The sequence below is a fragment of the Protopterus annectens genome, chromosome 5.part0, assembly GCF_019279795.1.
Source record: "Protopterus annectens isolate FY-2018-M chromosome 5.part0, PAN1.0, whole genome shotgun sequence".
Lineage (NCBI taxonomy): Eukaryota > Metazoa > Chordata > Ceratodontiformes > Protopteridae > Protopterus > Protopterus annectens.
In genome coordinates, this window is record NC_056735.1 from 140,470,143 (window position 1) to 140,494,195 (window position 24,053).

At 40.1% G+C, this 24,053-nt stretch overlaps 1 protein-coding gene across 1 annotated transcript in view; it reads left to right on the forward strand.

Moving 5' to 3' along the window:
* The first annotated feature begins 14,657 nt into the window (after window positions 1-14,657).
* VWA3B (von Willebrand factor A domain containing 3B) overlaps window positions 14,658-24,053 on the forward strand; it is a 2,054,405-nt gene continuing 2,045,009 nt past the window's right edge. The window contains exon 1 of the mRNA XM_044071813.1: window positions 14,658-14,886. Coding sequence (XP_043927748.1) covers window positions 14,772-14,886 — 115 coding nt within the window. The 5' untranslated portion in view covers window positions 14,658-14,771. The remainder of the gene's footprint in view (window positions 14,887-24,053) is intronic.

A 24,053-nucleotide genomic window follows, 5' to 3' on the forward strand; every position in this document is an offset into this window, starting at 1 on the left:
TACAGTCCATTCTACCCCTTTTGGGGCGGGACAACTGGATGTGCTCGATAGATCTCCAGGATGCATACTATCACATCAGAATGAGTCGACACTGCAGGAGATTCCTCCGCTTCGGGCTGGGAACCAGTCATTTCCAATTCAGAGCCCTGCCCTTTGGTCTCACTACAGCCCCGCAAGTGTTTACCAAATGCATGGCAGTGGTCGCCTCTCATCTGAGATGACAAGGATTCCAGGTGTTTCCTTATTTAGACGACAGGCTCCTTACAGCCCCCACCAAGCATCTTTTGCTTCTTGCCAGAGACTACACTTTTCGCACATGTCAGACACTAGGCATTTCAATAAATTATGAAAATCTGTCTTGTCGCCTTGTCGTGTTATTACCTTTACAGGCGCAAATCTAGACACAGTCAACATGTCAGCCAGACTCACAGAGCAGAGAATAGCAGACATACACAGACAGGTGTCTCTTGTCTTGCAGAGCAACAAAGTCAAAGCCAGATTGATCCTGAAGGTCTTAGGGATTATGGCGGCAGCCATCCCTCTTCTACCATTAGCTCGCTTCCATATGAGAATTTTACAATGGATGCTCTTCACACAATGATCTTCCAACGACTTCCAATGTCCCATCCTATTCGGATAACTCAATCGTGCAAGAATCATCTCTCTTGGTGGATCACATCTCCCCAGCTCCACCTAGGGAGACCTTTCGTCTCTTCCCCTCCGGTTGCTACAGTGACAACGGACGCCTCCCTGATCGGGTGGGGGGGGACATTACCAGGGCAGGATGGTCCAAGGCATGTGGCAACCTTTCGAGTGCCACTTGCACATAAATGTCCTAGAGATGAGAGCAGTGCTTCTAGCGTTTCAAGCCTTACAAGACTCTCTTCCCATGGGAACTATAGCAATTCAGACAGACAATATGTCTGTAGTGTGGTACATCAACAAACAAGGTGGAACCAGATCTTACCCCCTATGTCGAGAGGCACTCAGACTGTGGCAATGGGCGATTTCTTCTCAGCGATTTCTGTTAGCAATGCACATTCCTGGGAAGTCCAATGTTATTGCAGACAAATTGAGCAGAGCTATTCTCATGCCTCACGAGTGGTCTCTGAAGAATTCAGTGTTGGAGAAAGTTTTTTGAAAGTGGGGCCAGCCTTGCTGCGACCTTTTCGCTACTCCCCGAAACAGCAAGTGCGGCGATTTCTTCACCCTCTTTCCCCAACCAGGCCACCCCAGCAGAGACGCTCTAGTACACGATTGGCCCCGGGGACTTCTGTATGCCTTTCCTCCCTTCCCACTGATATCTCAGCTGATACAGAAAGCCATCTCTCAGAAAGCTTCCATGATCCTTATTGCCCCTTACTGGCCTCGACAGGTTTGGTTCCCATTTCTCCACCGTTATCTGTTGGAGCAACCTTGGCATCTGGACCCAGTTCCAGACCTCTTAACCCATCAGTCGGGTCAGTTGCACCACTCATTCCCTTCTCTGAACCTCACAGCGTGGTTCCTCCAATTCCAACGCTAGCCAGGCTTCCTCTGATATCTCGCTCAGTTAGAGATATTTTGATAGCCTCTCATAAATCTTCCACTCGGAAGATTTATCATAGCAAGTGGAAACGTTTTTCCTATTGGACGCAGTCAAAGAATATAGATCCTTTCACTGCTTCCATTTAATCAGTTCTAGACTTTCTAGCCAAACTTTTCCACTCAGGTTCGTCCCCGTCTACCATCAAAGTTCAGTTGGCAGCAATATCGAACTTTCATGTTGGAGTCTCAGAGTCCTCCATTATGTCTCACAACCTCTGCAAAGCCTTTTTAAAGGGAGTTTTTCTCCTCAAACCACCAATCAGGGATCCTCCTCCTCAATGGGATCTCAACTTGGCTCTGGCGTCCTTAATTCTTCCCCCCTTTGAACCTGCGGCTTCATGTTCAATAAAGTTACTATCTTGGAAAACACTCTTTTTAGTAGCTATCACTTCAGCTAGAAGAGTCTCTGAACTCCATGCTCTGTGTAGTCGACCCCCTTATCTTGTGTTTCATAAGGATAGGGTGTCCTTACGTACTAACCCGTCCTTTTTGCCCAAGGTAGCTTCACTGGCAAATTTGAATCAAACCATTGAACTTCCAGTGTTCTTCCCTGATTATTCCAATAGGTCAGAACAAATGTTACACTGTTTAGATGTTCATCGCCAACTTAGGTACTATTTAGACAGGACCAAACAATTCAGGAAGTCTGATCAACTGTTTGTTTCTTATGCAGAAGGTAGAATGGGCCTTCCAATTTCTAAAGTATCTCTTTCTAGATGGCTTACTTCGTTGATTACCCTTGTGTATGAGATCAGACATCAACAATTGCCATCTAAACCCAGGGCTCATTCAACTAGAGCTTTAGCCACTTCTATAGCTTTCCAAGATAGGCTGCCTATTGATTCGATTTGTTCTGCAGCTACTTGGGCTTCTCCCCATACCTTCATTTCTCATTATAAGTTGGACTTGGCCTCTAGAGACCGAGCCAACTTTGGTTCCACTGTACTCAAGAGTCTGTTCCGATAGGCCACCCGGGATAAGGTGCTAGGGATGTGGTCCCATCCAGCAAGAATGAAGGCGAGATAGACAACTTAACATTTAGAAGTTATGTACCTACCATAACGTTCCATGTTAGTTGTCTTCTTCTCACCTTCTTTCTTGCGTCCCACCTCCTTCCCCCTAGCCTGGACAGACCTAGAGGAGTTTTCTTTTGTTCCTTTTATGGAATTTCCTTGCTGGGCTTAGCTTTCAAACGAGATCTGAGGAGTTACCGCCTAGCATTGTGGGATATAGGGGAGCCTCGAGCCGGTGGAACTAGCTCTCGAGCTTTTAGAGTGGCCGAGTCGGAGCCGAGGATTGGCTCTGAACCCATCCAGCAAGAAAGAAGGCGAGAAGAAGACAACTAACATGGAACGTTATGGTAGGTACATAACTTCTAATTTATTCATAGCAGAGGAGGTGGGAGATTATTGGCAGTATGATCCTTGCTGTAGTAATCCTCCCAAGAAATGTATACGTCTTCTCACCTTCTCTGTGGAGAGTTCTCACAGCGTTTTTCCAACTTTTTGTAGGTTTCTCCCTATTGTTTTTCTTACTGTGGTTTCAGCTTAGAGCTCTAGGTACTTGAGGAACTCCACTGCCTTTTTGTTGCACCTAAGTCTTGTCATTCCCTAAACTTTTTGAATAACTCTTTTATAGTTTCCACTGCTGCAGCCACATTCACTCACTTTAATATGCAGTCAACTGAATATAATGCAAACTAAGATTTTATCCTCGCATTTTAAGTGTTGCTAACCTGTGTCTGACATGCACTGCCAGCTCCTTGATCTCCTCGATCACAAGCTTAAACAGGCCTGATGTTAGTGGGCACCACTCTCTATTTTTATCTCCTAAAATACTCCTTCATGTATAAATATTTAAGTTTCTGGGTCTTTATATGACCTTTTTCCAGGTTATGAACTTTCCCCCACCTGCCTTTGCTGTGCTGTCCTCTCTTTCATAAGAATTCCCACCTCACCATATGAAAAGCCTTCTGCAGGTCCCATCTTCCTCTTTATTTTTCTGTTTTCCATGTGCATAATCTCCAGCAGGTTTCACCAGGTTTTATGTTTTCTTTCTTTCCTTGTCTTCCCAAAGCCATTTGGCCCCACTTGCATTATTTTGACAATTTTTCATCCAGTCTTTCTCCCAATACCTTTTCCAAAATCCTTATGTCTGCATTAATCAAAGTTAGACCTATAGATCCCAATTTCCCTTCCTTTCTCCTCTCCCTTTAGCTATTATGGTTTTCTTGACCCTTCTCATACTTTTAGATATTTTGCCTGAGTCCTGTATTCTCTTGTATTCCTCCTCTGGAATCTGCCACATTTATTCCTCTCCCCAGTTGTAGAATTTTAGGGGAAATCCATCTGGCCATCCAGCTTTCTTCTCCTTCATCTTGTATATTGCTTTCCTTATCTCATCCCTTTCATTCATATTATCTCTTTTTTTGTCCTCCAGTATATATCCCTCTACATTCCTTCACCAGTTTCATGCTGAGACTTCTGTGTCTTCCTGTTTTTTGTTTGTCTCCCTTTAGTTTGCCTCAAATATTTCCCAGATTATCTCATCTTTTACTAAATATTCTCTGTCTCTTCCCCACAGCTTCTATACCTCTGTCTCTGCCTGCTTCTTCTTTTACTTCTTGGCTAGCTGTTTCATTTGTTCATCTCCCACTGTCCAGTAGTAGCCTTACCATTGTTGAATTTCTTGATCTGTAAAAATTTTACTGTAATTCCATTTATATTGCTTCTTCTCTAATCTGTAGTGCTTCCCTTATACTTTCATTTATTTTGGCTTCCTTCTGTACCACTTCTAGCTCTCTCTTCCAGCTGCTCCATTACCTTTTTTCTTTTCTTCTGTGTTCATCAGTTTTCTCCCTGACCATGATCTTGATCCAATCCAACACTGGTTGGATGGGATCAAGATTACTTTCAGGGAGAAAACTGTACTCTTCTAGTTTGTCCATGTCTTTCATATTATTATTATTATTATTATTATTATTCTGTATTCCAACTAGTACTCTTACAGTTTTTTCATGTATTTCATGTTCTTCTGTACTGACTCCTTTGCTAATCCTTACAGTGTTTCCTTGTCTTCTGTTTCCTTCATTTTCTAGCTACCCATGCCTTCTCATTGTTTTCTGTTCCTCCATACTTACCTTAAGTCTAACAGCTGCATGATCTGATGTGTGCCTGTCCTGTATTTGGATCTCTTCCATTGTTTCCATTAGGTTCTCCTTCCCTAAGACCTTGTCTAACCTACTTGCCTGTACCAGAATGTTTCTTTCAAAGGTGTATTCCCTCTTGGTAGTATATGTTTCCATCTACATGTCCAGACAGCCTCACTTTTTTATTTTTTTGTGTCTAGTTCTTGTAACACCTGTTTATTATACTTCCTTCTTCTGTACAGCCTTTCCTTTTCTGGTTCTGTGGTGAGAGTGTGGTTCCCCCCATTATCTCTATTCCATTTTTTCTTGTCTGTGCCCAGTTAGCAAAAAAAAGTTAATGCAGAATCATTCTTCATCCCTGATTGGTGCTTACATGTTTCCTATTGTCCAGCATGCACTTTCCACCATTTATTGTGATCAATTTGCCTATTTCACTAATCACTTTCTCCCCATCCCTAGCTTCTGGCTCCCTGATATTTTGCTCTTGCATGTCCTTGGATATGTCCTGGACATGGGCCTTTTGAAACTTTTTTTGTCCCCTTTCAACTGTCCCTCACACTAATGCATTGCATTGCATGCCAGTCCAGTACTGATGAGAGAACTCTTTTACCACCCGTTAAGGCTCATTTCACAAGAGCAATGACCATCTGTATGGCCTATCCCACAGTACCACTTTGAATAACATTTGAGCAGGAGTATTCTGGCCTTCCCTACTTAAAATCTTTACAAGGCACTTTAAGCTGAGCATTATCATCAGGTGCATGTCTTCTGTGAGACCCAGTGCCATTATAGGTATGTTCTTATGTAGTCACCACCCAAGAAGATTAGCTAGAGACTCTGTAGAGATTATTGAAGATAGATATTTTCTTATTATGGGCATTCAGCATAATTGTAGATTTGTAAGCAGAACCATTTTAGTAACAGTTTTTCCCTTCCCCTGTGGTTCTATCCTTTCTTTGTTAGCCTTTTTTTCTATTGAGTTAACCTCAAATTTTCACTGAACACAGAACTTTAGAGGGGTGGCTCTGTGGTGCTTTTTGGGGTGGAGGAGGAAGAAGGGAGAAAACTCTGGGAAAACTTTATCTGCTGAATGGTCCTAACCCCAGTGGTGCAAGTCCTAGAGGTTGAGAAATCCAACATTACTCTGAACACATTAAAAATGGCACTACCTACTCTGATCCAGTGGATATTGCAAATACACTAGCAAACAAATTCAGTGCTAACTTTACCCCAGAGTGAGATTTACCAAATCCATATATACCGAAGGAACTAAAACCCCTATCATCAAAAAAGAACACTTGTTAAATGTACTTTCCTGAACAAAAAGTACATCCTGTATGGGACCTGTAAGTATACCAGACTGCCTGCTGAACAGTACTAAACTTGTCCTGGGGAGGCACCTCTACCACTATTCAACCTGAGCTTATCAACTGGCTTGTCCCTGAGGTTTGAAGTAAATCAGTTGTGATGCATCTTCACAAGGGCAGCCCCACCATGACAGACCCATCAGTCTGATTAGCCTCATATGGAAGGCCATGGAATGGCTCGTAAATTACCTAATAAAATTACGATATAAAAATATCTTGTAATACGACCCCCAGTAGATTAGCTTTGATAATGATAGATTATGCCTAATCAATCTGGTAACTTTTTTTCCAGAGGTTATTGCAAGCTGTGGACAGTAGGTACCTTGTCCATACATCATACCTTGAGTTTGTCAGAGCATTTGATAGTATACCACATGCCAACATTAAATTGATCCTTATGTAGTTAGATGGATAGCTACTTTCTCTGAGATATATAACCCGCACTGTGAGGGTGGGAAGCACAATCTTAAAGAACATGAAAGTAGCCAGTGGGGTATCAGAGGGTTCCATGCTAGGACCTTTGCTATTCAGCATATTCTTCTTTGATTTCCAAATCAAATATTGGGAAATCTGGTTAACGCTTGCTGAGTATTGTAAACTGTGTGTTATACTTGAATCACCTTCTGATATGAAAAAGATACAAAGTGAACTTACATGTTAGTAGCTGGTGCACTGACAATGGGGTAAAACTAAATGCTAAAATGCAATATTGTTGCATTGTGCAAACATCCGCCCCTCAGCTTATAGTACAGAAAATAACCTACTCCAAAATGAAAATATTGTGAGAGACCTTGGAACATGGGTAGAAAACTCCCTGTCATTTGACGATCATGTTGCAACAGCAGTAAGAAAATCTTTCTTTCTGGCACAGCTGGTCACAAAGGGCTTTTCCTCTAGGTCAAAAGTTGTCTGATCCCTGTGTATTCCACACTGATCAGGCCCAGCATAGAGTACAGTGCCCCCTTTGGGATGTATTTTACTCAACATATCAAGTAGTCAGACAGACCCTGAAGGTTCGGGACTAAAGGACCTGAGGTATCATGAGAGACTGGAGACCTTCCCCCTGTGTTCATTATCCTGCTTTCTGTGCCACTAGGGATCTCAACGTCCAAGAACTCTTATTTCTCCACAAATCAAACAGTTCTGTGAACACTAAAACTAGAGATTTGAACATGCTTCAGCAAATAAACAAATCACAGTGGAGTGACAGATTTCTTTCATAATGACTACCTTTTCCCTGGAACAAACTTCCTGTTCAGATCAAGCAATGTGATACATTATCTTCTTTTACGAAGGAATTAAGACAGTAGGATGGATATTCATAAATTCACCCCATGCATGACTGCCTTGTTGCTCCTTGAAAAAAGAGGTAATGTCTAAAGATGGGTGCTGGCAAGGCATAAATTGCCACATGGTCCAGTTGCCTTGTACATTGCATGACTCTATGATTCTTTGGATCTTTTTACATATCTACCATTAGAGTGTTGCACTTCCTGTCCCCCCCCCCCCCCGCAGAAACATACCTTATGTTTTTAGAGTCTTAAAAAGGAAGATGGAAATAAATTCCCTTTCTCCCCAACCTAAGAAAAAGTCAAACCAAACAAATAGTATAGGGTACAGTATTAGTCAGGCCTAATTTAATAGTAACTCTCAAGCAGCCAGAAACTATAGCTATCTAGCATCTACCAATCCCCATGGGTGCCGGTTAACTGAGAGTTTGCTGTACTTTGTGACTCTCCCTTTTGTGCCTGTATAGGCAGTTATGTGTTGGTTTGAGTCATAGTTTTCAGTAACTAATGAACAAACAACTTTTACTTTGAGCATTAAATGTGGTTAGCTTTAAAAGTAGTTAAGAAAGAGTTCTTTTCTCATTTTTCCAAGATTTTTTTTCCCTAACTACCTCAGTCTACTGCTTATCTCACACACTTTTGTAGTTATCATAATCATAACACACTTAAATCTCTTTTTTTCACCTCACTACTTTGATTCAATTTTATTGCCCATTCCTATATAACTTTGAGGATTACAGATATTTTTTTTATGCACATACTCAGCACACTCTGTACACCCTTGCTGCACTTGGCCCCACTCTACTCCCCTACCCTACCCCCTATTCTCACTCACCCCCACTTCATCTAAATGTATATCATTCTATCCCCCATTCCCTACAGCAAAGCAACAAACCAAATTCACTGAGACATCCAAATGGACTAATTCCTCATCTTGTAAAGTGATATCACAAACTCACCACTCACTTCTCACAATTACTCCAAAAAAATAGCACATAACTTCTCCAGCTTTGTCTTTCTCTAACTTATCTATAATATGCTACTCCTCCAGTCTACTTTCACATTTATACTAAGCATACTCACCACTGCCACATCCTACAACACTTCCCTTCCCCCATCACTCTGTTGTCCCCAACTTTGTACTCCAGTTCAACAAACAAACACCCATCAACTTGAAAATTGCACACAGTCTCTACCCGTTAGGAACACAAGCCCTCTTCAGTTACAGCTGCATCAAGGAAGACGATGAGACCCATATATCAGTGTCAGACCTAAGAGATAAATATAAAAATGGTACAATTTCTGTCACCACACTTCCACTCTCCCACTTTATGGAGACATCCACCCAAACCCTGGACCATCCCTTCAAACCAACCAAACCCATCACCTCCTACCCTTACCAACACACAACCCACTAATTCTAACCACAACCTACCATTAATGCACATAAACCTCATAAGCATCTACAACAAAATTCCAGATTTCCATGCATGCAGTGCAACACACAACCCAGATATTCTAATCATCACTTAAACATGGCTAAAACTAAACACTAAAGATGAAGAAATCCTTCTCCTCCAGGATATAATATAATAAGAAATGATAGGGTACACAAAAAAGCTGGTGGGGGTTACAATACTTAAAAAAAATCACCAGATACTTGCTGAGGCACCCCAACTATCCTTACACAGAAATATCTATTACCCTTCTACACCTAAACAAGCACAAAACTAATTGTATTGCTGCTATATATATTCCCCCAGGCAACAATGTTACCATTCTCGAAGATATCCTTCAGTGGTTTTCCACTATTGTAAAAAATAAATTATTATACTTGTGGATGTGAATATAGACTATTTACCTGTAAACACTTGACTCCTCTAACCTCTGTACTAACCTATTCATTTTCACTCAAGTAATCACCTCACCCACTAAAACTGACTAACACAGTAAGAGGCATTCACTACTAGTGGATCCTTACTACCTCACCCTCAAACATAAACACCTTTGGCTGTCAGACAACATCAGTGAACATTTCCCCACATTCATTACAAGAAAAACTAATTATACCCCCAAACATACAATATTAAAATAAGTGCATAGATTCTTCTGTTTTAACAGACAAATGTGTAAACTACCTCTCCCAATACAATTGGAATACTTTAAAAAACATACCACTAGAAGATGCTGCTACCCATTTCAATAACACATTCTTTAACATACTAAATGAGTTAGCTTCCATAAGAACAAAAAGAGCCAAAAGCATCCCTGGTGCATGGCTCAACAAAGAAACCAAACAGCTTGTGCTAAATAGAGATCAAGCCTGGAAGACATGGTATAAAGATAGAACACAACAAAAGTGGCAGATTTTTAAACAACTTAAAAATCGATGTAAACAACAGGTCAAACTAGACAAAATTGCATTATTTCACTCACTTCAAGGCAAACATCACCACAATCCCAAGTAATTCTGGATAACCATAAAAAAACTATACCCTGGTCAAACCACCACCCCATCTCCTACCACAAACAATGACATGGACCCCATAGCCACCCAGTTCAAACACACACTTCATTCAATGTGTCCTCTATCTACTAGAATCTAATCCACCCTCCCATCTCTCTCTCTCTGTCCCCACCAACAATACTCACAATACCCATCTCTTTTCTTTCCACCAAATGACTACCTCAACTATCCAAAATTGCCTTCAAAAACTGAAAACCACTGCACCAACTCCTGATAAACTCCCACCTGAGTACCTTGAGTTAGCTGTCGACATCCTGGCATACCCCATCTCAATACACATAAATAGATATATCACAGAAAACTGTGCACACACTGTCTGTTAAATATCACACATTATACCACTTCACAAAGGAGGATCATTCACAGACCTCTCCAAATGCCACCCCAGTGCATTTCTCTCCCCTCTGTCCAAAGTCTTAGATGCATACACTCCCAACTCCAAACCAATCTCATAAACAGGAAAATACTCTCCCCCACACAACATGGCTTTCGACCACGCCACAGCACAACGACAGCTCTTTTTATTTTTTCAGACATCATAAATACCAAAAGAAACAATGATAACCTAATGTCTTTCCTGTTCCTGGATCTGTCAAAAGCATTTGACACAGTATTCCACCAAGTGTGAATCAATGCACTATCTTCCCTATCAGTGTCTCATTCAGCTCTTAATTGGTTCTCTAGCTATTTTTCCAACAGACAACAGGGCATAAAATGGAATCAGGACCTATCTCCCTTCCTCCTTGTTTCCCTTGGTGTACCACAAGGGTCAATTCTAAGCCCAGTACATTTCAATAATTCATAAGCAACCTGCAGAAATCCCACTAACTTGCCATCTTAGTACAATATGCTGACAATGTCACTATCATCATCTGTGCAGCCTCAACCCTTCCATTACTTGAGCAAATGACTCAGGACTCCTTTATCTCCATAGAATCATTGGTAAAGGCTCATCACATAATCCTAAATATCAAAAAACACAAAATTAATAGTTTTCACCCCCAGATATCTTTCAACAGCCTGTACACCCTTTAATATTATTTCAGCAAACACCACCACCATAGAAAATGTAACCAGTACCAAACTACTAGGAGCCATAATAGACAATAACCTAAAACTTGACCTGCATATCACCCAGGCCATCAAGAAAACACACCAAAAACTCATGCTCCTTCACTGTACCTCACAGACTCATCCTGAAAATCCTTAGCATCATCGTACCTTCTCCCCTCCCTTCTCTATGTATCACCCATATTAACCAACATTCAAGATACCCTCCTAAATAAATTATAGGCAACTTTAACAAAACAGCCATGTTTACAGCTAGTGTATCCTACCGCACACACCACTGCTTAACACTAATGCATCCAACCGCACACATCACTGCTTAACACTAATGCGTCATTCTATATACACTAGTGCTTAACGCTAATACATCCTACTGCACACACAACTGCTTAACACTAATGAAGCTTACCGCACACACCACTGCTTAACTCTAATGCATCCTACCGCACACACCACAGCTTAACACTAAAGAAGCTCAGCTGGCCAGAACTATCTAATCATCTTACATTCATTCAACTTCAAATCGCCAACAAAATAATATATAAACCACACACATGCCCTTCTAAACATCCTCAACACTACTCCTCACCATGTTGCATTTGCTCAGGTAATCAGAGCATACTAATAACTTCCAAATCCCGTAATACAGCTAGAGACTCACTGCACGTATCCTATGTCACCAGACAGTGGAACTCCCTGCCTGTCCTACTAAAACAAGACAGTTGTGCATCTAGCTTTAAGCACAGCCTAAAACAGCACCTTAACCCTTCCTGGCTCTGTTCTTGTTCACAGCCTAACACACTATCTCTTTCTCAGATCTCTAGATTATCACCAACCCCTAACTCTCCAGCTGTCCTACCTTATCCTGTAAATGTAAATAAATCCTATCTATATTTATAACTATGTACTGCTTTTCAGACGAGATCAGACAGGAGTCCCCATGGACTATGATGTTTGCAGATGACATTGTAATCTGTAGTGAGAGTAGGGAACAGGTGGGGGAGACCCTGGAGAGATGGAGATATGCTCTAGAGAGAAGAGGAATGAAGGTCAGCAGGACTAAGACAGAATATATGTGTGTGAATGAGAGGGAGGATAGAAGAATGGTGAGGATGCAAGGAGTAGAGGTGGCGAAGGTGGATGAGTTTAAATACTTGGGGTCAATAGTTCAGAGTAATGGTGAGTGTGGAAGAGAGGTGAAGAAGAGAGTACAGGCAGGATGGAGTAGGTGGAGAACAGTGTCAGGAGTGATTTGTGACAGACAAGTACCTGTAAGAGTGAAAGGGAAGGTCTACAAGAGGGTAGTGAGACCAGCTATGTTATGTGGGTTGGAGACAGTGGCATTGACAAAAATGCAGGAGTTTGAGCTGGATGTGGCAGAGTTAAAGATGTTAAGATTTGTACTGGGTGTGACGAGGGTGGACAGGATTAGGAATAAGTATATTAGAGGGTCAGCCCAGGTTGGAAGGTTTGGAGACAAAGCCAGAGAGGCAAGATTACTTTGGTTTAGATATGTGCTGAGGAGGGATGCTGAGTATATTGGGAAAAAGATGCTAAGGATGAAGCAACCAGGTAACAGTAAAAGAGGAAGGCCTAAGATAAGGTTTATGAATGTGGTGAGAGAGGACATGCAGGTGGTTGGTGTGACAGAGCAAGATGCAGAGGACAGGAAGAAATGGAAACAGGTGATCTGCTGTGGCGACCCCTAACGGGAACAGCCGAAAGAAGATGATGATGATGTACTGCTTTTCATCACTCCTATGTAAATGAAATTTATATATTGCTGTATATGTAAATGCAACATGTTTTTTATTGTATAACATTCCTACAGAAATCAAATAGTATTAACCTCTGGCTTGATTGTATTAACCAGTGAATGATTCTAAAACACCATTTCTACTGTTAACAAACTGATTTTTTTTTCTCCCTGTTAATTCTTTGAAAGTTTTGTAACTGTAATGGAGCTTTTCTCCCCTGGCTTCTGCTAAAAATGGACATGAGTGTTCAGTCAGACTATCCCAGTAAACAAAAGGCAATAAATAAATAAACAAACCACTTGCATATCTACTTAATACTTAAATAAAAAAATGCTTAATTTTAGGGGTTCATCACCTGCCAAGGATATAACAGCCAGTCAGCTTCCAAAGTTTCAGGGCACCTTCCATGTGTCCAAACTGTCAGGCAGCTTGAGCTGAGCTGACTAAAAGACCAGTTTGGGTGGTAAGCCCTTCAGAGCTTTACCACTGCCAAAAAGTATGCTCTTCCGAGGCTTTCAATAACTAAAGTTGCACCTAACCTGCCACTTAAAGCTCATCATTGCTCTGCGTTATGTGCTCTCAGCTGGTTAGAACTCCCACGTCACCATACGATAGTTCTTCTAATCTGTAAAATACTATATACCCCCTCTTGCTGACCTTCTGTCTCCTCAATATTTAATCAGTATCTCCCAAATTGCACTCAGTGTTCTCAAGACAAAAACCTGCTTGAAATCTATAAACCAAAAAAAAAAAAAAATTGTGGGCCAGAGTTTGCACTCGTATTACATATCCAGAATATGGAACTCAAATTCAATCAGAACTATGTCTAGTCTCTATGTATTCAAGCCCTCTCTCAAAACAGTTCTCAGTAACTCATGGCTATGTCCATACACCTAACCCGTGTGATCTATATTAACAAATACTTTACATTCTTACTAACCTAACTTCTCATCATACTGTGTATCTGTACCTTTAAACACCTGCGCCCTCCCTACTGTTAGGGTGGACATGTATCTTTTTATCTTTTTATATTTTATTTTATTTTCTAGCATAGTAGACTATACTTATTATACTTTTACATATGCTGATTGCCATATTTAATCAGCATTTTTTATTTATTTTTATTTTTACACCGCTGTTGTCTCCTCATGTTTTATTGTATCCTATGTATTCTACTATCAAACTGTATGGATACATGTTTGTTTAATTACATTTGTACTAGTGTTTTATTTGATGTTATTAAACTCTTTGGAGCTTTTTTCTGTGGGCCACTGCTGAAAATGGGTATCACCCAGACTGTCTGTACCAGTAAATAAATGTCGATAAATTAATAAATGTTGCTTATTTTTTATTGGGGATATGATACCTTTCCATTTGGTTTATCTAGTTTCAGAATGTTAACTTGATACTTCTTGTTGCTAAATGGTGCCTTACAGAGCTTTGGAAGACTACCCTTCCACCATTGTTTATTGGCCTTGCTTTACTGCTGACTGAACTTTCAGGTGTGGAGTAGTCATTGCCAGATCCCAGGTTAAAGAAGAAAGCATCTGAAAAATAGTCCCTCTGGTGGATATTTACTACAGAATACTATCAGACTTTTAAAGACTTTGGCCATTTTGGATTGTGAATTCTCACTTTAATTTAGTAATTATATCTAATGTGCTTTGTGTTGTTTTACTTGTTAGTAAATGATTTTAGCAATAATGTTTGTTATAAAAATACCCACACATTGTGCATGATATGTTTTTTACACTGATGTGAAGTGTAACTACAGTATCTTGGCAATTGTTTACATTGTCTGCTTTTAGATGCTCACCATTTCTTAACAAATAGCTAAACAACAGCAGTTCTTTCTTACACTTAATAATAAATAATAACACTTGAGTTAACAAAATATTTGTAATTTACAGAGGTTTCTCCAAAATGAAAAACAAAAATTGACCAACAATCCTTGGACTCACATGATTTCATAGCATCTTTATAGAACAAATGAAGGAAGGAGGACAAAAATCACAAAATTTCTAAGAGATGGATGCCAGGACTCTGATTTCATCACCAAAATGGCTTCAGCTTCATGGGCTTAAGAGGAAGAGACTAACATTGTCCCAGATCCTGTCAGATATTGGGTTTAAACACAGAGAAGGTATGTCATCTTTTACTGACTCAGTATGTTGCTGTTTGTTTACTTGAAGTATTTGGTATTAAGTTTATCTTTTACAGCACTGTACCATATAGAATTGTACGCACTAAAACCGTATCATGTTTTCTTCTGTGCTATTCTCTAAAAAATTCTGTATAGTCTAATGGGTGCCAGACAATTCTTTCTTCAGAATTTTTAAACAAAAAATCCAGGTTGTATTGGGATAAATTCTGAGCGAATATAAAATTAAAACATTCAAAAAACATTTGGGCAAGTGTTCCATTTATAGATGTCTCATGCTCCTCAGCTACCCTGATAAAATCTGTACTGGTGTGCTCTAAATGGTACTTTATCTAGTAACTGAGCAGTATAGATTCTGTCTCGGTTGTGGACAGTATGTCACTACTTTGCCATTGTGTCGGTGTTGAAGGGGTTGTGGAAGTTCACCTGCAGAGTTTATATGTGTTTTGGTACCTAGAGAAGACATTTTATCATATACCCTTGAATGTCTTGGGCGGCGTTCTGTAATAGTATGAAGTCCCAGGACCACTGCTGTGTGCCATTTGGTCCTGGTGTTTTTGGACTGAGTCATGCCTACATTCTAAGCCTTAAGTCAGATACATTCACGGTTAAACAAAGACATGACCAAGGGCATATTTTGTTTTCCATTCTCTTAATAATTTTCATGGAGAATATGAAGTCATAGTTGAAGTTTGGAGAGTATTTAGTCTGGGCATGAGTTTGCATATGATATTGCTTTCTCAGTTTCACTATGACCTCTGGAATGTGCTGGAGCAGTTCACTGCTGAGTGTGAAGCAAATGAAATGAAAATCAGCACCTCAAAATCAAAAATCATGGCTCTTTCTTCAAAAGAATGAATTGCTCTATGCAGGTTGGGGAGAGAGCAGTTACCCTAATTAAGGGAGTTTAGGTATCTTGTAGTCTTGCTGATAAGTGAACGTAGAGGGGATTGGAAGATTAACTAGCAGATTGGTATAGCCCCAGCATTACTGTATTTAGCACTGATTGGTCTTTTGAGAAAGAGCTGTAGCAGAAGGTGTGAGGATTGTCATATTGCAGATTTTCAACAAACACACTGCCTTACTGGCATTTGGGTAGCATTGCTCTGCTACCCCCTCTCTGGCAGTCTCTTAGAGCTTCAACTCCTCCCTCTAAATATCTGTGGGTGTGAAAGACCAATCAGCTGTTAGGGCAGGATGGTCATTCATAGCCGCAGACAGCAACCATCAGTTTTTTTTTAGTGCCAATGGAAGGGGAAAAACCTCTGAGAAGACTACCTTTCTCTGGCAAATTTGATCTCTGAAGCTCAGATAAGAAACCATATGGGTTATTTTATTCCTTCCTCTGTCTTTTCTATTAGTTCTTGTAATGTTTACAATTTTTTATGTGTGTGTTTCTTTAAGAAGGAAACAAAAGTGCATCCTTGCAGCACTTTATTTCCTGTTCTCGGTAAACGATTATTCTGTGTGTGGTAAGCTGAATACTAGTTTCTCAAGGGTTTATAACCCTTCATAAATGTGTTATAGTATCTTGTGGAGGCTTGATAAACTTTCTGTGCTGGGTCCATTTTTGTCAAATTTTGTCATTGTCTTGTGCTGCCATAATTGTGAGTAAATTGCAGATGTTATTTGATTTAAGGCATTATTTTGAATCTTTTGAAAGGAAAATGTTATGCTTTCATAGTTTTGTCTTCATATCTTTGTATAATGAAGTAACTGATATTTTAAATACGTTTTCTGTTTAAATCACAGTTTTAGCACCGTTTTGTTTTCTGACAAGAATGAATTCCTTACATAAGGCAAATTTACACTGTTTTTATACATGTGGTACTGAAATTAGGCATTTGTTAATTTTAATGGGGTTTTGATTATATGTATTGGTGCTTAGTGTGTAACATTTTGAATTGCTGGCTTTGTGCATCAGTAGAGTATTTTATTTGTTTCTCTGTTTAAATAGACTTTACATTGGTATTTTAAGGAAGAATGTTGGGATGTTATCCTTTCTATACTGGGAGTACTTTTTCACCTGTAGTTTATACTGACCTGGCTATTTTTTGCTCCCTGTCTAGATGGACTCTGAAACTGTGTCCCCCTCCTCTCCATCTAGCTTGTCTGCACCTAAAAAACATAAGAATAAAACAAAAAAATATAGATGCCTCATCTTAGGGCATGTGACTCCACAGTAGCCTTAATGAAGAGCTGGCTATTGAACCAGTCTCCTTCTTTTACCTTCAGGTACCTTATTGTGGTGTTGGTACCACAACTGTGCATGAAATGAGGGTCAGACGCATCCTCCAAGGCTGTACCATTGCCTGGTTCAGGTATGGGAGAATCAAATTCCTTAGGTGCAGGGGAAGTCAGGGGTGCAGAATCTGTTGCCAGGATTGATAAGTTCCCCCTGGAGATTCTCCTACTAGTGTAGTGCTTACTAAGATGAGACAGAAAGCCCACCACATAGTTGAGCAGCAGTCTCTTTCCAGTTTCCCACCAGAGATGCAGGCTATGACTTGACCTATTATTCAAGCAGTTGATTGCAGGATGCATACCTGGGCTAATAGCAACGCCGGTTATCCCTCTGTCAGTCTTTCTGCTACGGGTTCTGATTTTGAAGGAGATCATGTGTCTGATGGTTCTGACCTATTTGAGACAAATCAGTCAGTTTCCTCTGATGATGAGAAGATATAGGAACGCAAACAGATATTTTCTTTTTCTCATATGCTGGCTAGATTTAAGGATGTATTTAATTGGGATTAGTCTTCTACTGCCCTCATGATTGGCAAAGTCTGTGATCTCTTGGAGGATGAAGCACCAATCCTTGAGCTCATCCTTCCAATGATCACAGCTTTGGAGAATGTTTTTAAGAAAGGCTATAGTTCTCCTTTGCTTACTGAGGTTCTCCCTAAAAAGTATTTAGGAAATTTAGGGTTTCCATTGCCTTGCTAGGTCTCCATTGTCCCTTATCTGCTTCTGTGTCTCCAGCAATCATTTCTAGTAAAATGTCTATTTTTTTCTACAAATACGGTCCCTCTCGATAAACTAGGCAAGTGACTAGAATCTCAGAAGAAGCTGGCTCAGTCCAGCATGGTAGCTTTTAAAATATCAGTAGAAAAAATGATGAGTGCACCATGCGCTGTGAAGTAAACTCCAGTAAAACTCCAATAAAAGCTCCAAGTTGAACAAATATTCGCATTTATTGTTAAAAACAAAAAAACAAACAAACTGCAGTGTAGTAAGCGCTTTCGCGTTGTTCAACAACGCTTCATCAGACATAATTGCAGTTAAAAAACACTCCGCCTTAAATACTAATGCATGATGACATCACAATGTTCCTAAAAGACATTTAACTAAACAACAAGAGACATAAGAATCAAATTAGAACATGATATAAAACTTAGTGTTTGAGAGGTCTAGATGCTAAAAAAGGCTTAATGGAAAACCTGTCATTGAGCCCAAATCTATGGGCTTGTAACTTCATTATCCATTTGCCCTCCCTCTCCTCAGTCCTATTTTTGACATTACCTAACCTACTATTCTTGGTAACCAACTCCAGAACCTGAAACTTGAAACTATGTGTACTGCCTTGTTCCACTATATGTTTCGCCAAGGCATTCATTATATTGCCTTTTCCATTGGCATAAATATGCTCTCTAATACGCTCTCGTAGCGATCTAGTCGTCATGCCCACATAAAAAGTCTTGCAGAGTTGACACTCAGCTACATATACCAAGTTGACAGATTTGCAATTGGCATAATGTTTGAATGTATATGTCTTCTTGGTCACAGGATGTATGAAGCTATCAGAATTTGAAATATATCTGCATTGATTACAAGTGTAACAGGCAAATGTGCCTGTTTTATGAGTCGTGTGAGCATTTGAGCAAGTCCTGTCATAACAGAGTAGCCTATTGAGTGAAAGCATATTCCTATACGCCACCCTGGATCTCTCATCGACCAAAGATCTGATCTTATCATCGATCATTAGAAGGCCCCAGTGTTTGTTGAAATCATATATACATCCTGTGACCAAGAAGACATATACATTCAAACATTATGCCAATTGCAAATCTGTCAACTTGGTATATGTAGCTGAGTGTCAACTCTGCAAGACTTTTTATGTGGGCATGACGACTAGATCACTACGAGAGCGTATTAGAGAGCATATTTATGCCATTGGAAAAGGCAATATAATGAATGCCTTGGCAAAACATATAGTGGAACAAGGCAGTACACATAGTTTCAAGTTTCAGGTTCTGGAGTTGGTTACCAAGAATAGTAGGTTAGGTAATGTCAAAAATAGGACTGAGGAGAGGGAGGGCAAATGGATAATGAAGTTACAAGCCCATAGATTTGGGCTCAATGACAGGTTTTCCATTAAGCCTTTTTTAGCATCTAGACCTCTCAAACACTAAGTTTTATATCATGTTCTAATTTGATTCTTATGTCTCTTGTTGTTTGGTTAAATGTCTTTTAGGAACATTGTGATGTCATCATGCATTAGTATTTAAGGTGGAGTGTTTTTTAACTGCAATTATGTCTGATGAAGCGTTGTTGAACAACGCGAAAGCGCTTACTACACTGCAGTTTGTTTGTTTTTTTGTTTTTAACAATAAATGCGAATATTTGTTCAACTTGGAGCTTTTATTGGAGTTTTACTGGAGTTTACTTCACAGCGCATGGTGCACTCATTGTTTTTTCTACTGGTATTGTTTATTTGATGAGAGTGCTTTACCTGGCGGCATTGTTTTTTTTTTTTTTTGTTGCAGCTTTTAAAATATGTAACTATCAGTATTTTTTTGTGGAAGTTTGTGTTGAGATGCATGTGTAGGTTAGGAGAGTTTCCTGCATCGTTGCCTGATGAGCAAAAGGTTTATTCCAAAGATATTGTGCCCATTGTTTTTCAGGTGTCAAAACATGTGTTAACAAGTATCTTAGAAGAGGTTGACACTATTTCTAGAAATGCAGCTTTGTCAGTGTTGATGAGGAGGTATCCTTGGTTGCACAGTCAACATTTTATTGATGATTTATTAAATGACATTTTAAATGCTCCCACTGAGTCTGATTATGTGTTTGGTACTGCAACTATTCAGATCCTTAAACACTAGGAAGACAGAGGTAAATTGATGCAAAATATGTCAAAAATGTTTCATATTTCCAAGTTTTCCTCAATTAAACAGGATAATTTTGGCAGCCTCTTAAACAGAAGCCCCAGCCTAACAAGATCCAAGGTTAGAAAATGAAATGGCAGGATGACAGCTTCCCCAACTCCAACAAGAGGGGTTGCTTTTCCAAAAAAGGATAGCCCACTCCAAACTTATGGCTATGTTGAGATGTGGTATCCATCTTTTTCATGTCTTCCATCGGGTGCTACATCTTTCATGTTATCTCTCAACAAGGTGCCATTTCTGTCAGTGGTTTCCAACAAATGGGTCTGCACCATTGTGGGCAAGAGTTACTGATGGCAGTAGAAAGACCATCCTCCTTCATTCAGGGGAGTTTCTCCTCCTCCACTGGATCAGTTTTTGTTATTTCCTGCTATTCTCCAGCATATGATGGTCTTGGGGGTCATTAAACCAGTACCTCCTTCAGACAGAATGAGAGGGTTTTATTCCTAAATTTTCCTAGTTGCCAAAAAAGAAAATGTGTGACCAGCATTGGACCTGTCCTTTCTGAATACTTTCATCCAGATTCTTCTGTTCAAGATGCTCACCCTGCAGACAGTGCTTCCTCTTCCAGACCTCTGCTTCATGGTGGCCCTGAACTTAAAGGACGCCTGTCATCATTTCCCTGTTGCTCTTCGTTTCTGGAGGTATCTGAGATTTGTTGTCTCTGGGTTGCACTTTCAGTTTTCTGTATTACCTTTAGGACTATCCACTGTTCCTCGAAAGTTTACAAAATGTCTTGCCCCAGCAGTGGCCCACCATTGGAATATGGGCATCTACATTTTTTCTTATGTGGACAACTTGCTGATCTGTGCAGAGTCTGTTCCCAAGTGTTTGAAATTTTTAGAGAAGGTTTTGCCTTACTGTCTCTTCTAGGGTTCTAGTTGAACCTCCTGAAGTTGTGCCTAAACCCCCTCACAAAGACACAGGTTTATAGGGTGTCTTATTGATTGCAATGTAAGAATGGCTTTTTTGCTTGAAGACAAGATATTTTCTTACCAAATGGTGTTTCTGGAATTCTCCAATAGGAATGGCGCCCAACTTGAGAATTCCTGAAAATTCTTATACTGAAGTCATCCATGATAATCATGATACCACTGGCTCTTCTTCACATGAAAAAAAATTAGGGGTATGTCTGAAATTGTTAGACTCAACACATTCATTCCAAGGAAACACAGTTGCTGATGTTTCCTTTCATCAGACAAGAGTCACAGTGTTGGACAGAACAGTTGAGTGTCAACAGAAGACTTCCATTCTCCCTTCTGATTCTAGTGCAATCTGTACAGACAGAGTCATTCGACTTTGCATGTGGGACTGTGTCAAGGGGGAAACAAGTGCAAGTCACTTGGGATCCCAAGCACACATGGAAGCATATCAGCATGAAGGAGATGGTGGTGTCATTCACACCTTCAATGTTTTTCTTCACCTATTGACTCCAGGTCTTCTTCAGATGATTATTGACAACACTACAGTGATATGATATCTCAACAAATGGGGGGGGGGCAAGGTCTTACCCATTTGGATGGTTGGTGATGATGGTTTGGAAGATGGCTTCTTAGTATTCTCTCACTCTCCAGACTTCTTACATTCTGTCATAGCAGAATGTTGTGGCAGACAGGCTAAGTAGATCCTGGGCAGACCTGCATGAGTGGAAGCTCAAGCCACTGGTGTTCCAGGATCTAGTCCAAATGTGGAGAATACCTCAACTAGATTTGTTCACCTCCTTTCAGAACAGACAGCTAGAGAAATTCTGTCCCAGACATCCTTGCAGCCATGCTTGGAGGACAGATTCATTCTCGTTCCCTTGGACGGGAATGTTCCTTTATTATGTTTCCATCCTTTCCTCTGATTTGGAAGATACTTCTCAAAGTTCAGAGAGAAATGCCAAAGATCATTATGGTGACACCCTAGTGGTGCAGGCAATCTTGTTTACCTTTTTTAATAGTATTGTCCAAGGGAAATTACCACAGACTTCATCACACTCTGGATCTTCTCACACAATCTCAGGGGCAACCCTGATTTAGAGAAAATTCAGTTGATAGCCTAGATGACTCTGTTTTGACTCACTTTAGGCATTTGTTTCATGAAGGTGTGCAGCAGGTGTTAAAGGAGGCCAGAAAACTTTCTGCTAGCAAATATTCTGTTTATAATAAATGCAATTTTCTAAGTAGTGACAAAATGGGAATAATCCATTGAAGTTAATATCTCCCTGGTCTTGAAATATTTGTGTGAGCTACTTCAGGATGGCTTGTCATATGAGTCTGTTAAGGTGCATTTAGTAGCCATATCTTCTTATTTGCCTATGGATCCCCTCTTTCTTCTTTTCTTTTGGTAAACAGTTTATGAAAGGAGTGCTGCATATGAGAAGCAAATTCCTTCTTTGTGGAATGTTAACTATGTTCCAGAAAAATTGACTTTGCCACTTTTCAAGCTAGCAGCTCACACTAATCTCAAGTTCTTAACATGGAAAACTGTTTTGCTTATTGTTCAGAAATCTGCAAGGAGACTTTCTGAGCTCTAAGATCTCATGGTGGTGCAACTTTACCTTATTTTCCACAAGGATAGAGTTGTGTTGCACACTAATCCTTCTTTCATGCAAAACGTGATTTCAGAGTTCACTGTTAATCAGTCCATCAATCTCCCTGTGTTTTTTCCAGAATCTAAGAATCGGGTTGATAGGATTTTTCATACCTCAGATGTGCATTGGCAGCCCAGCTACTAACTTGGTAGAACAAAGCCTTTTAGAAAGACCGAAAAGCTTTTTATTTCCTTCTGTGGGATGAAGAAAGGTCAACCAGTCTCTAAACAAACCATTTCATGTTGGTTACACTCTGTTTTTTTTTTTGTTACACCCACCATGTCAAGGTGAATCCAGGCAAGTTAAAGGCACAGTCAGCTAGGGCCTTTTCCTTTTCAGTAGTATTAAAGTGGTAGACCCTAGAAGTATTCTAGATGCAGCAACTTAGTCTTTGGCCGGTACTTTTATGAAGCAATGCATACTGGATGCCAGTAAGGCAGTGTGTTTAGTACAGTTGTTAAGTTCCACTTACCTGTAACATATGTTTGTAGAGCACAATGCCTTACTGGCAGCACCTTCCCACCATTCCCCTTTATTTGGATGTATATATTGTTTTGTTGGTAGATTCTGCTGGTTTTTGTTTAGCAGCTTTTGCTGTTTGTTTGTTGTCTTGGGTCCCTGTTAGAACACTGAAAGTTCATAACATCAACATTCATAACAACAATCCGAGAAGATCAAAAAGGCAGAACACTGAAGTGCTGTAATACTGAAATTTAAAACATCAGACTATACAGGTTGTACAGGTGAATGATTGTGCAAGATTGTTGTATAGCTGGGTTTGGGGTTTTGCCTATTCCCAGTTGCAGTGCAATCTTGAAGTTGTTATATATAAGTTGCGGGGGGAGGGGTCAGTGGGGCTTGCCCCTGGAAAAGCTTTTCTACTCAATGTTTTGAATTTTGGTGTTACGGCACTTTGATGGGTTTGCTGCTATAAACTTTGATGTAAACATTCAACATTCTGACAGTAACCTACTGTCTTTGGTCTGGAACAGTAGGTGTTTGCAAAGCTTGCATTTTCCATCTGCTCTTCCTTTTGGACCCTAGAAAAAACTGAGGGCTGCTGTCTCTGGCTGTGAAAGACTGTCCTGCTCTGGCAGCTGATTGGTCCTTCATACCATCAGACAAGCAGAGGGAGGAGTCTGTCTGAAGTGCTGAGAGACTGCCAGAGAGGGGGTATTAGGGCAGTACTACCCAATGCCAGTAAGGCAGTTTGTTCTATCAACATCTGCTGTTTCAGGGAAGTAGAACTTATGCAACTGTTATTTTTGGAATATTGATGCACTTCAGTGAGTGCAACACAAGTATGTCTAATCCAAAATTTCAGAAAGACAAGCAACCAAATGTGTCATAGCTAATTATGTCATTAAAAATATAGAAGAGACAGTGAACACTGTTATAGTCAAGGTAGAGAG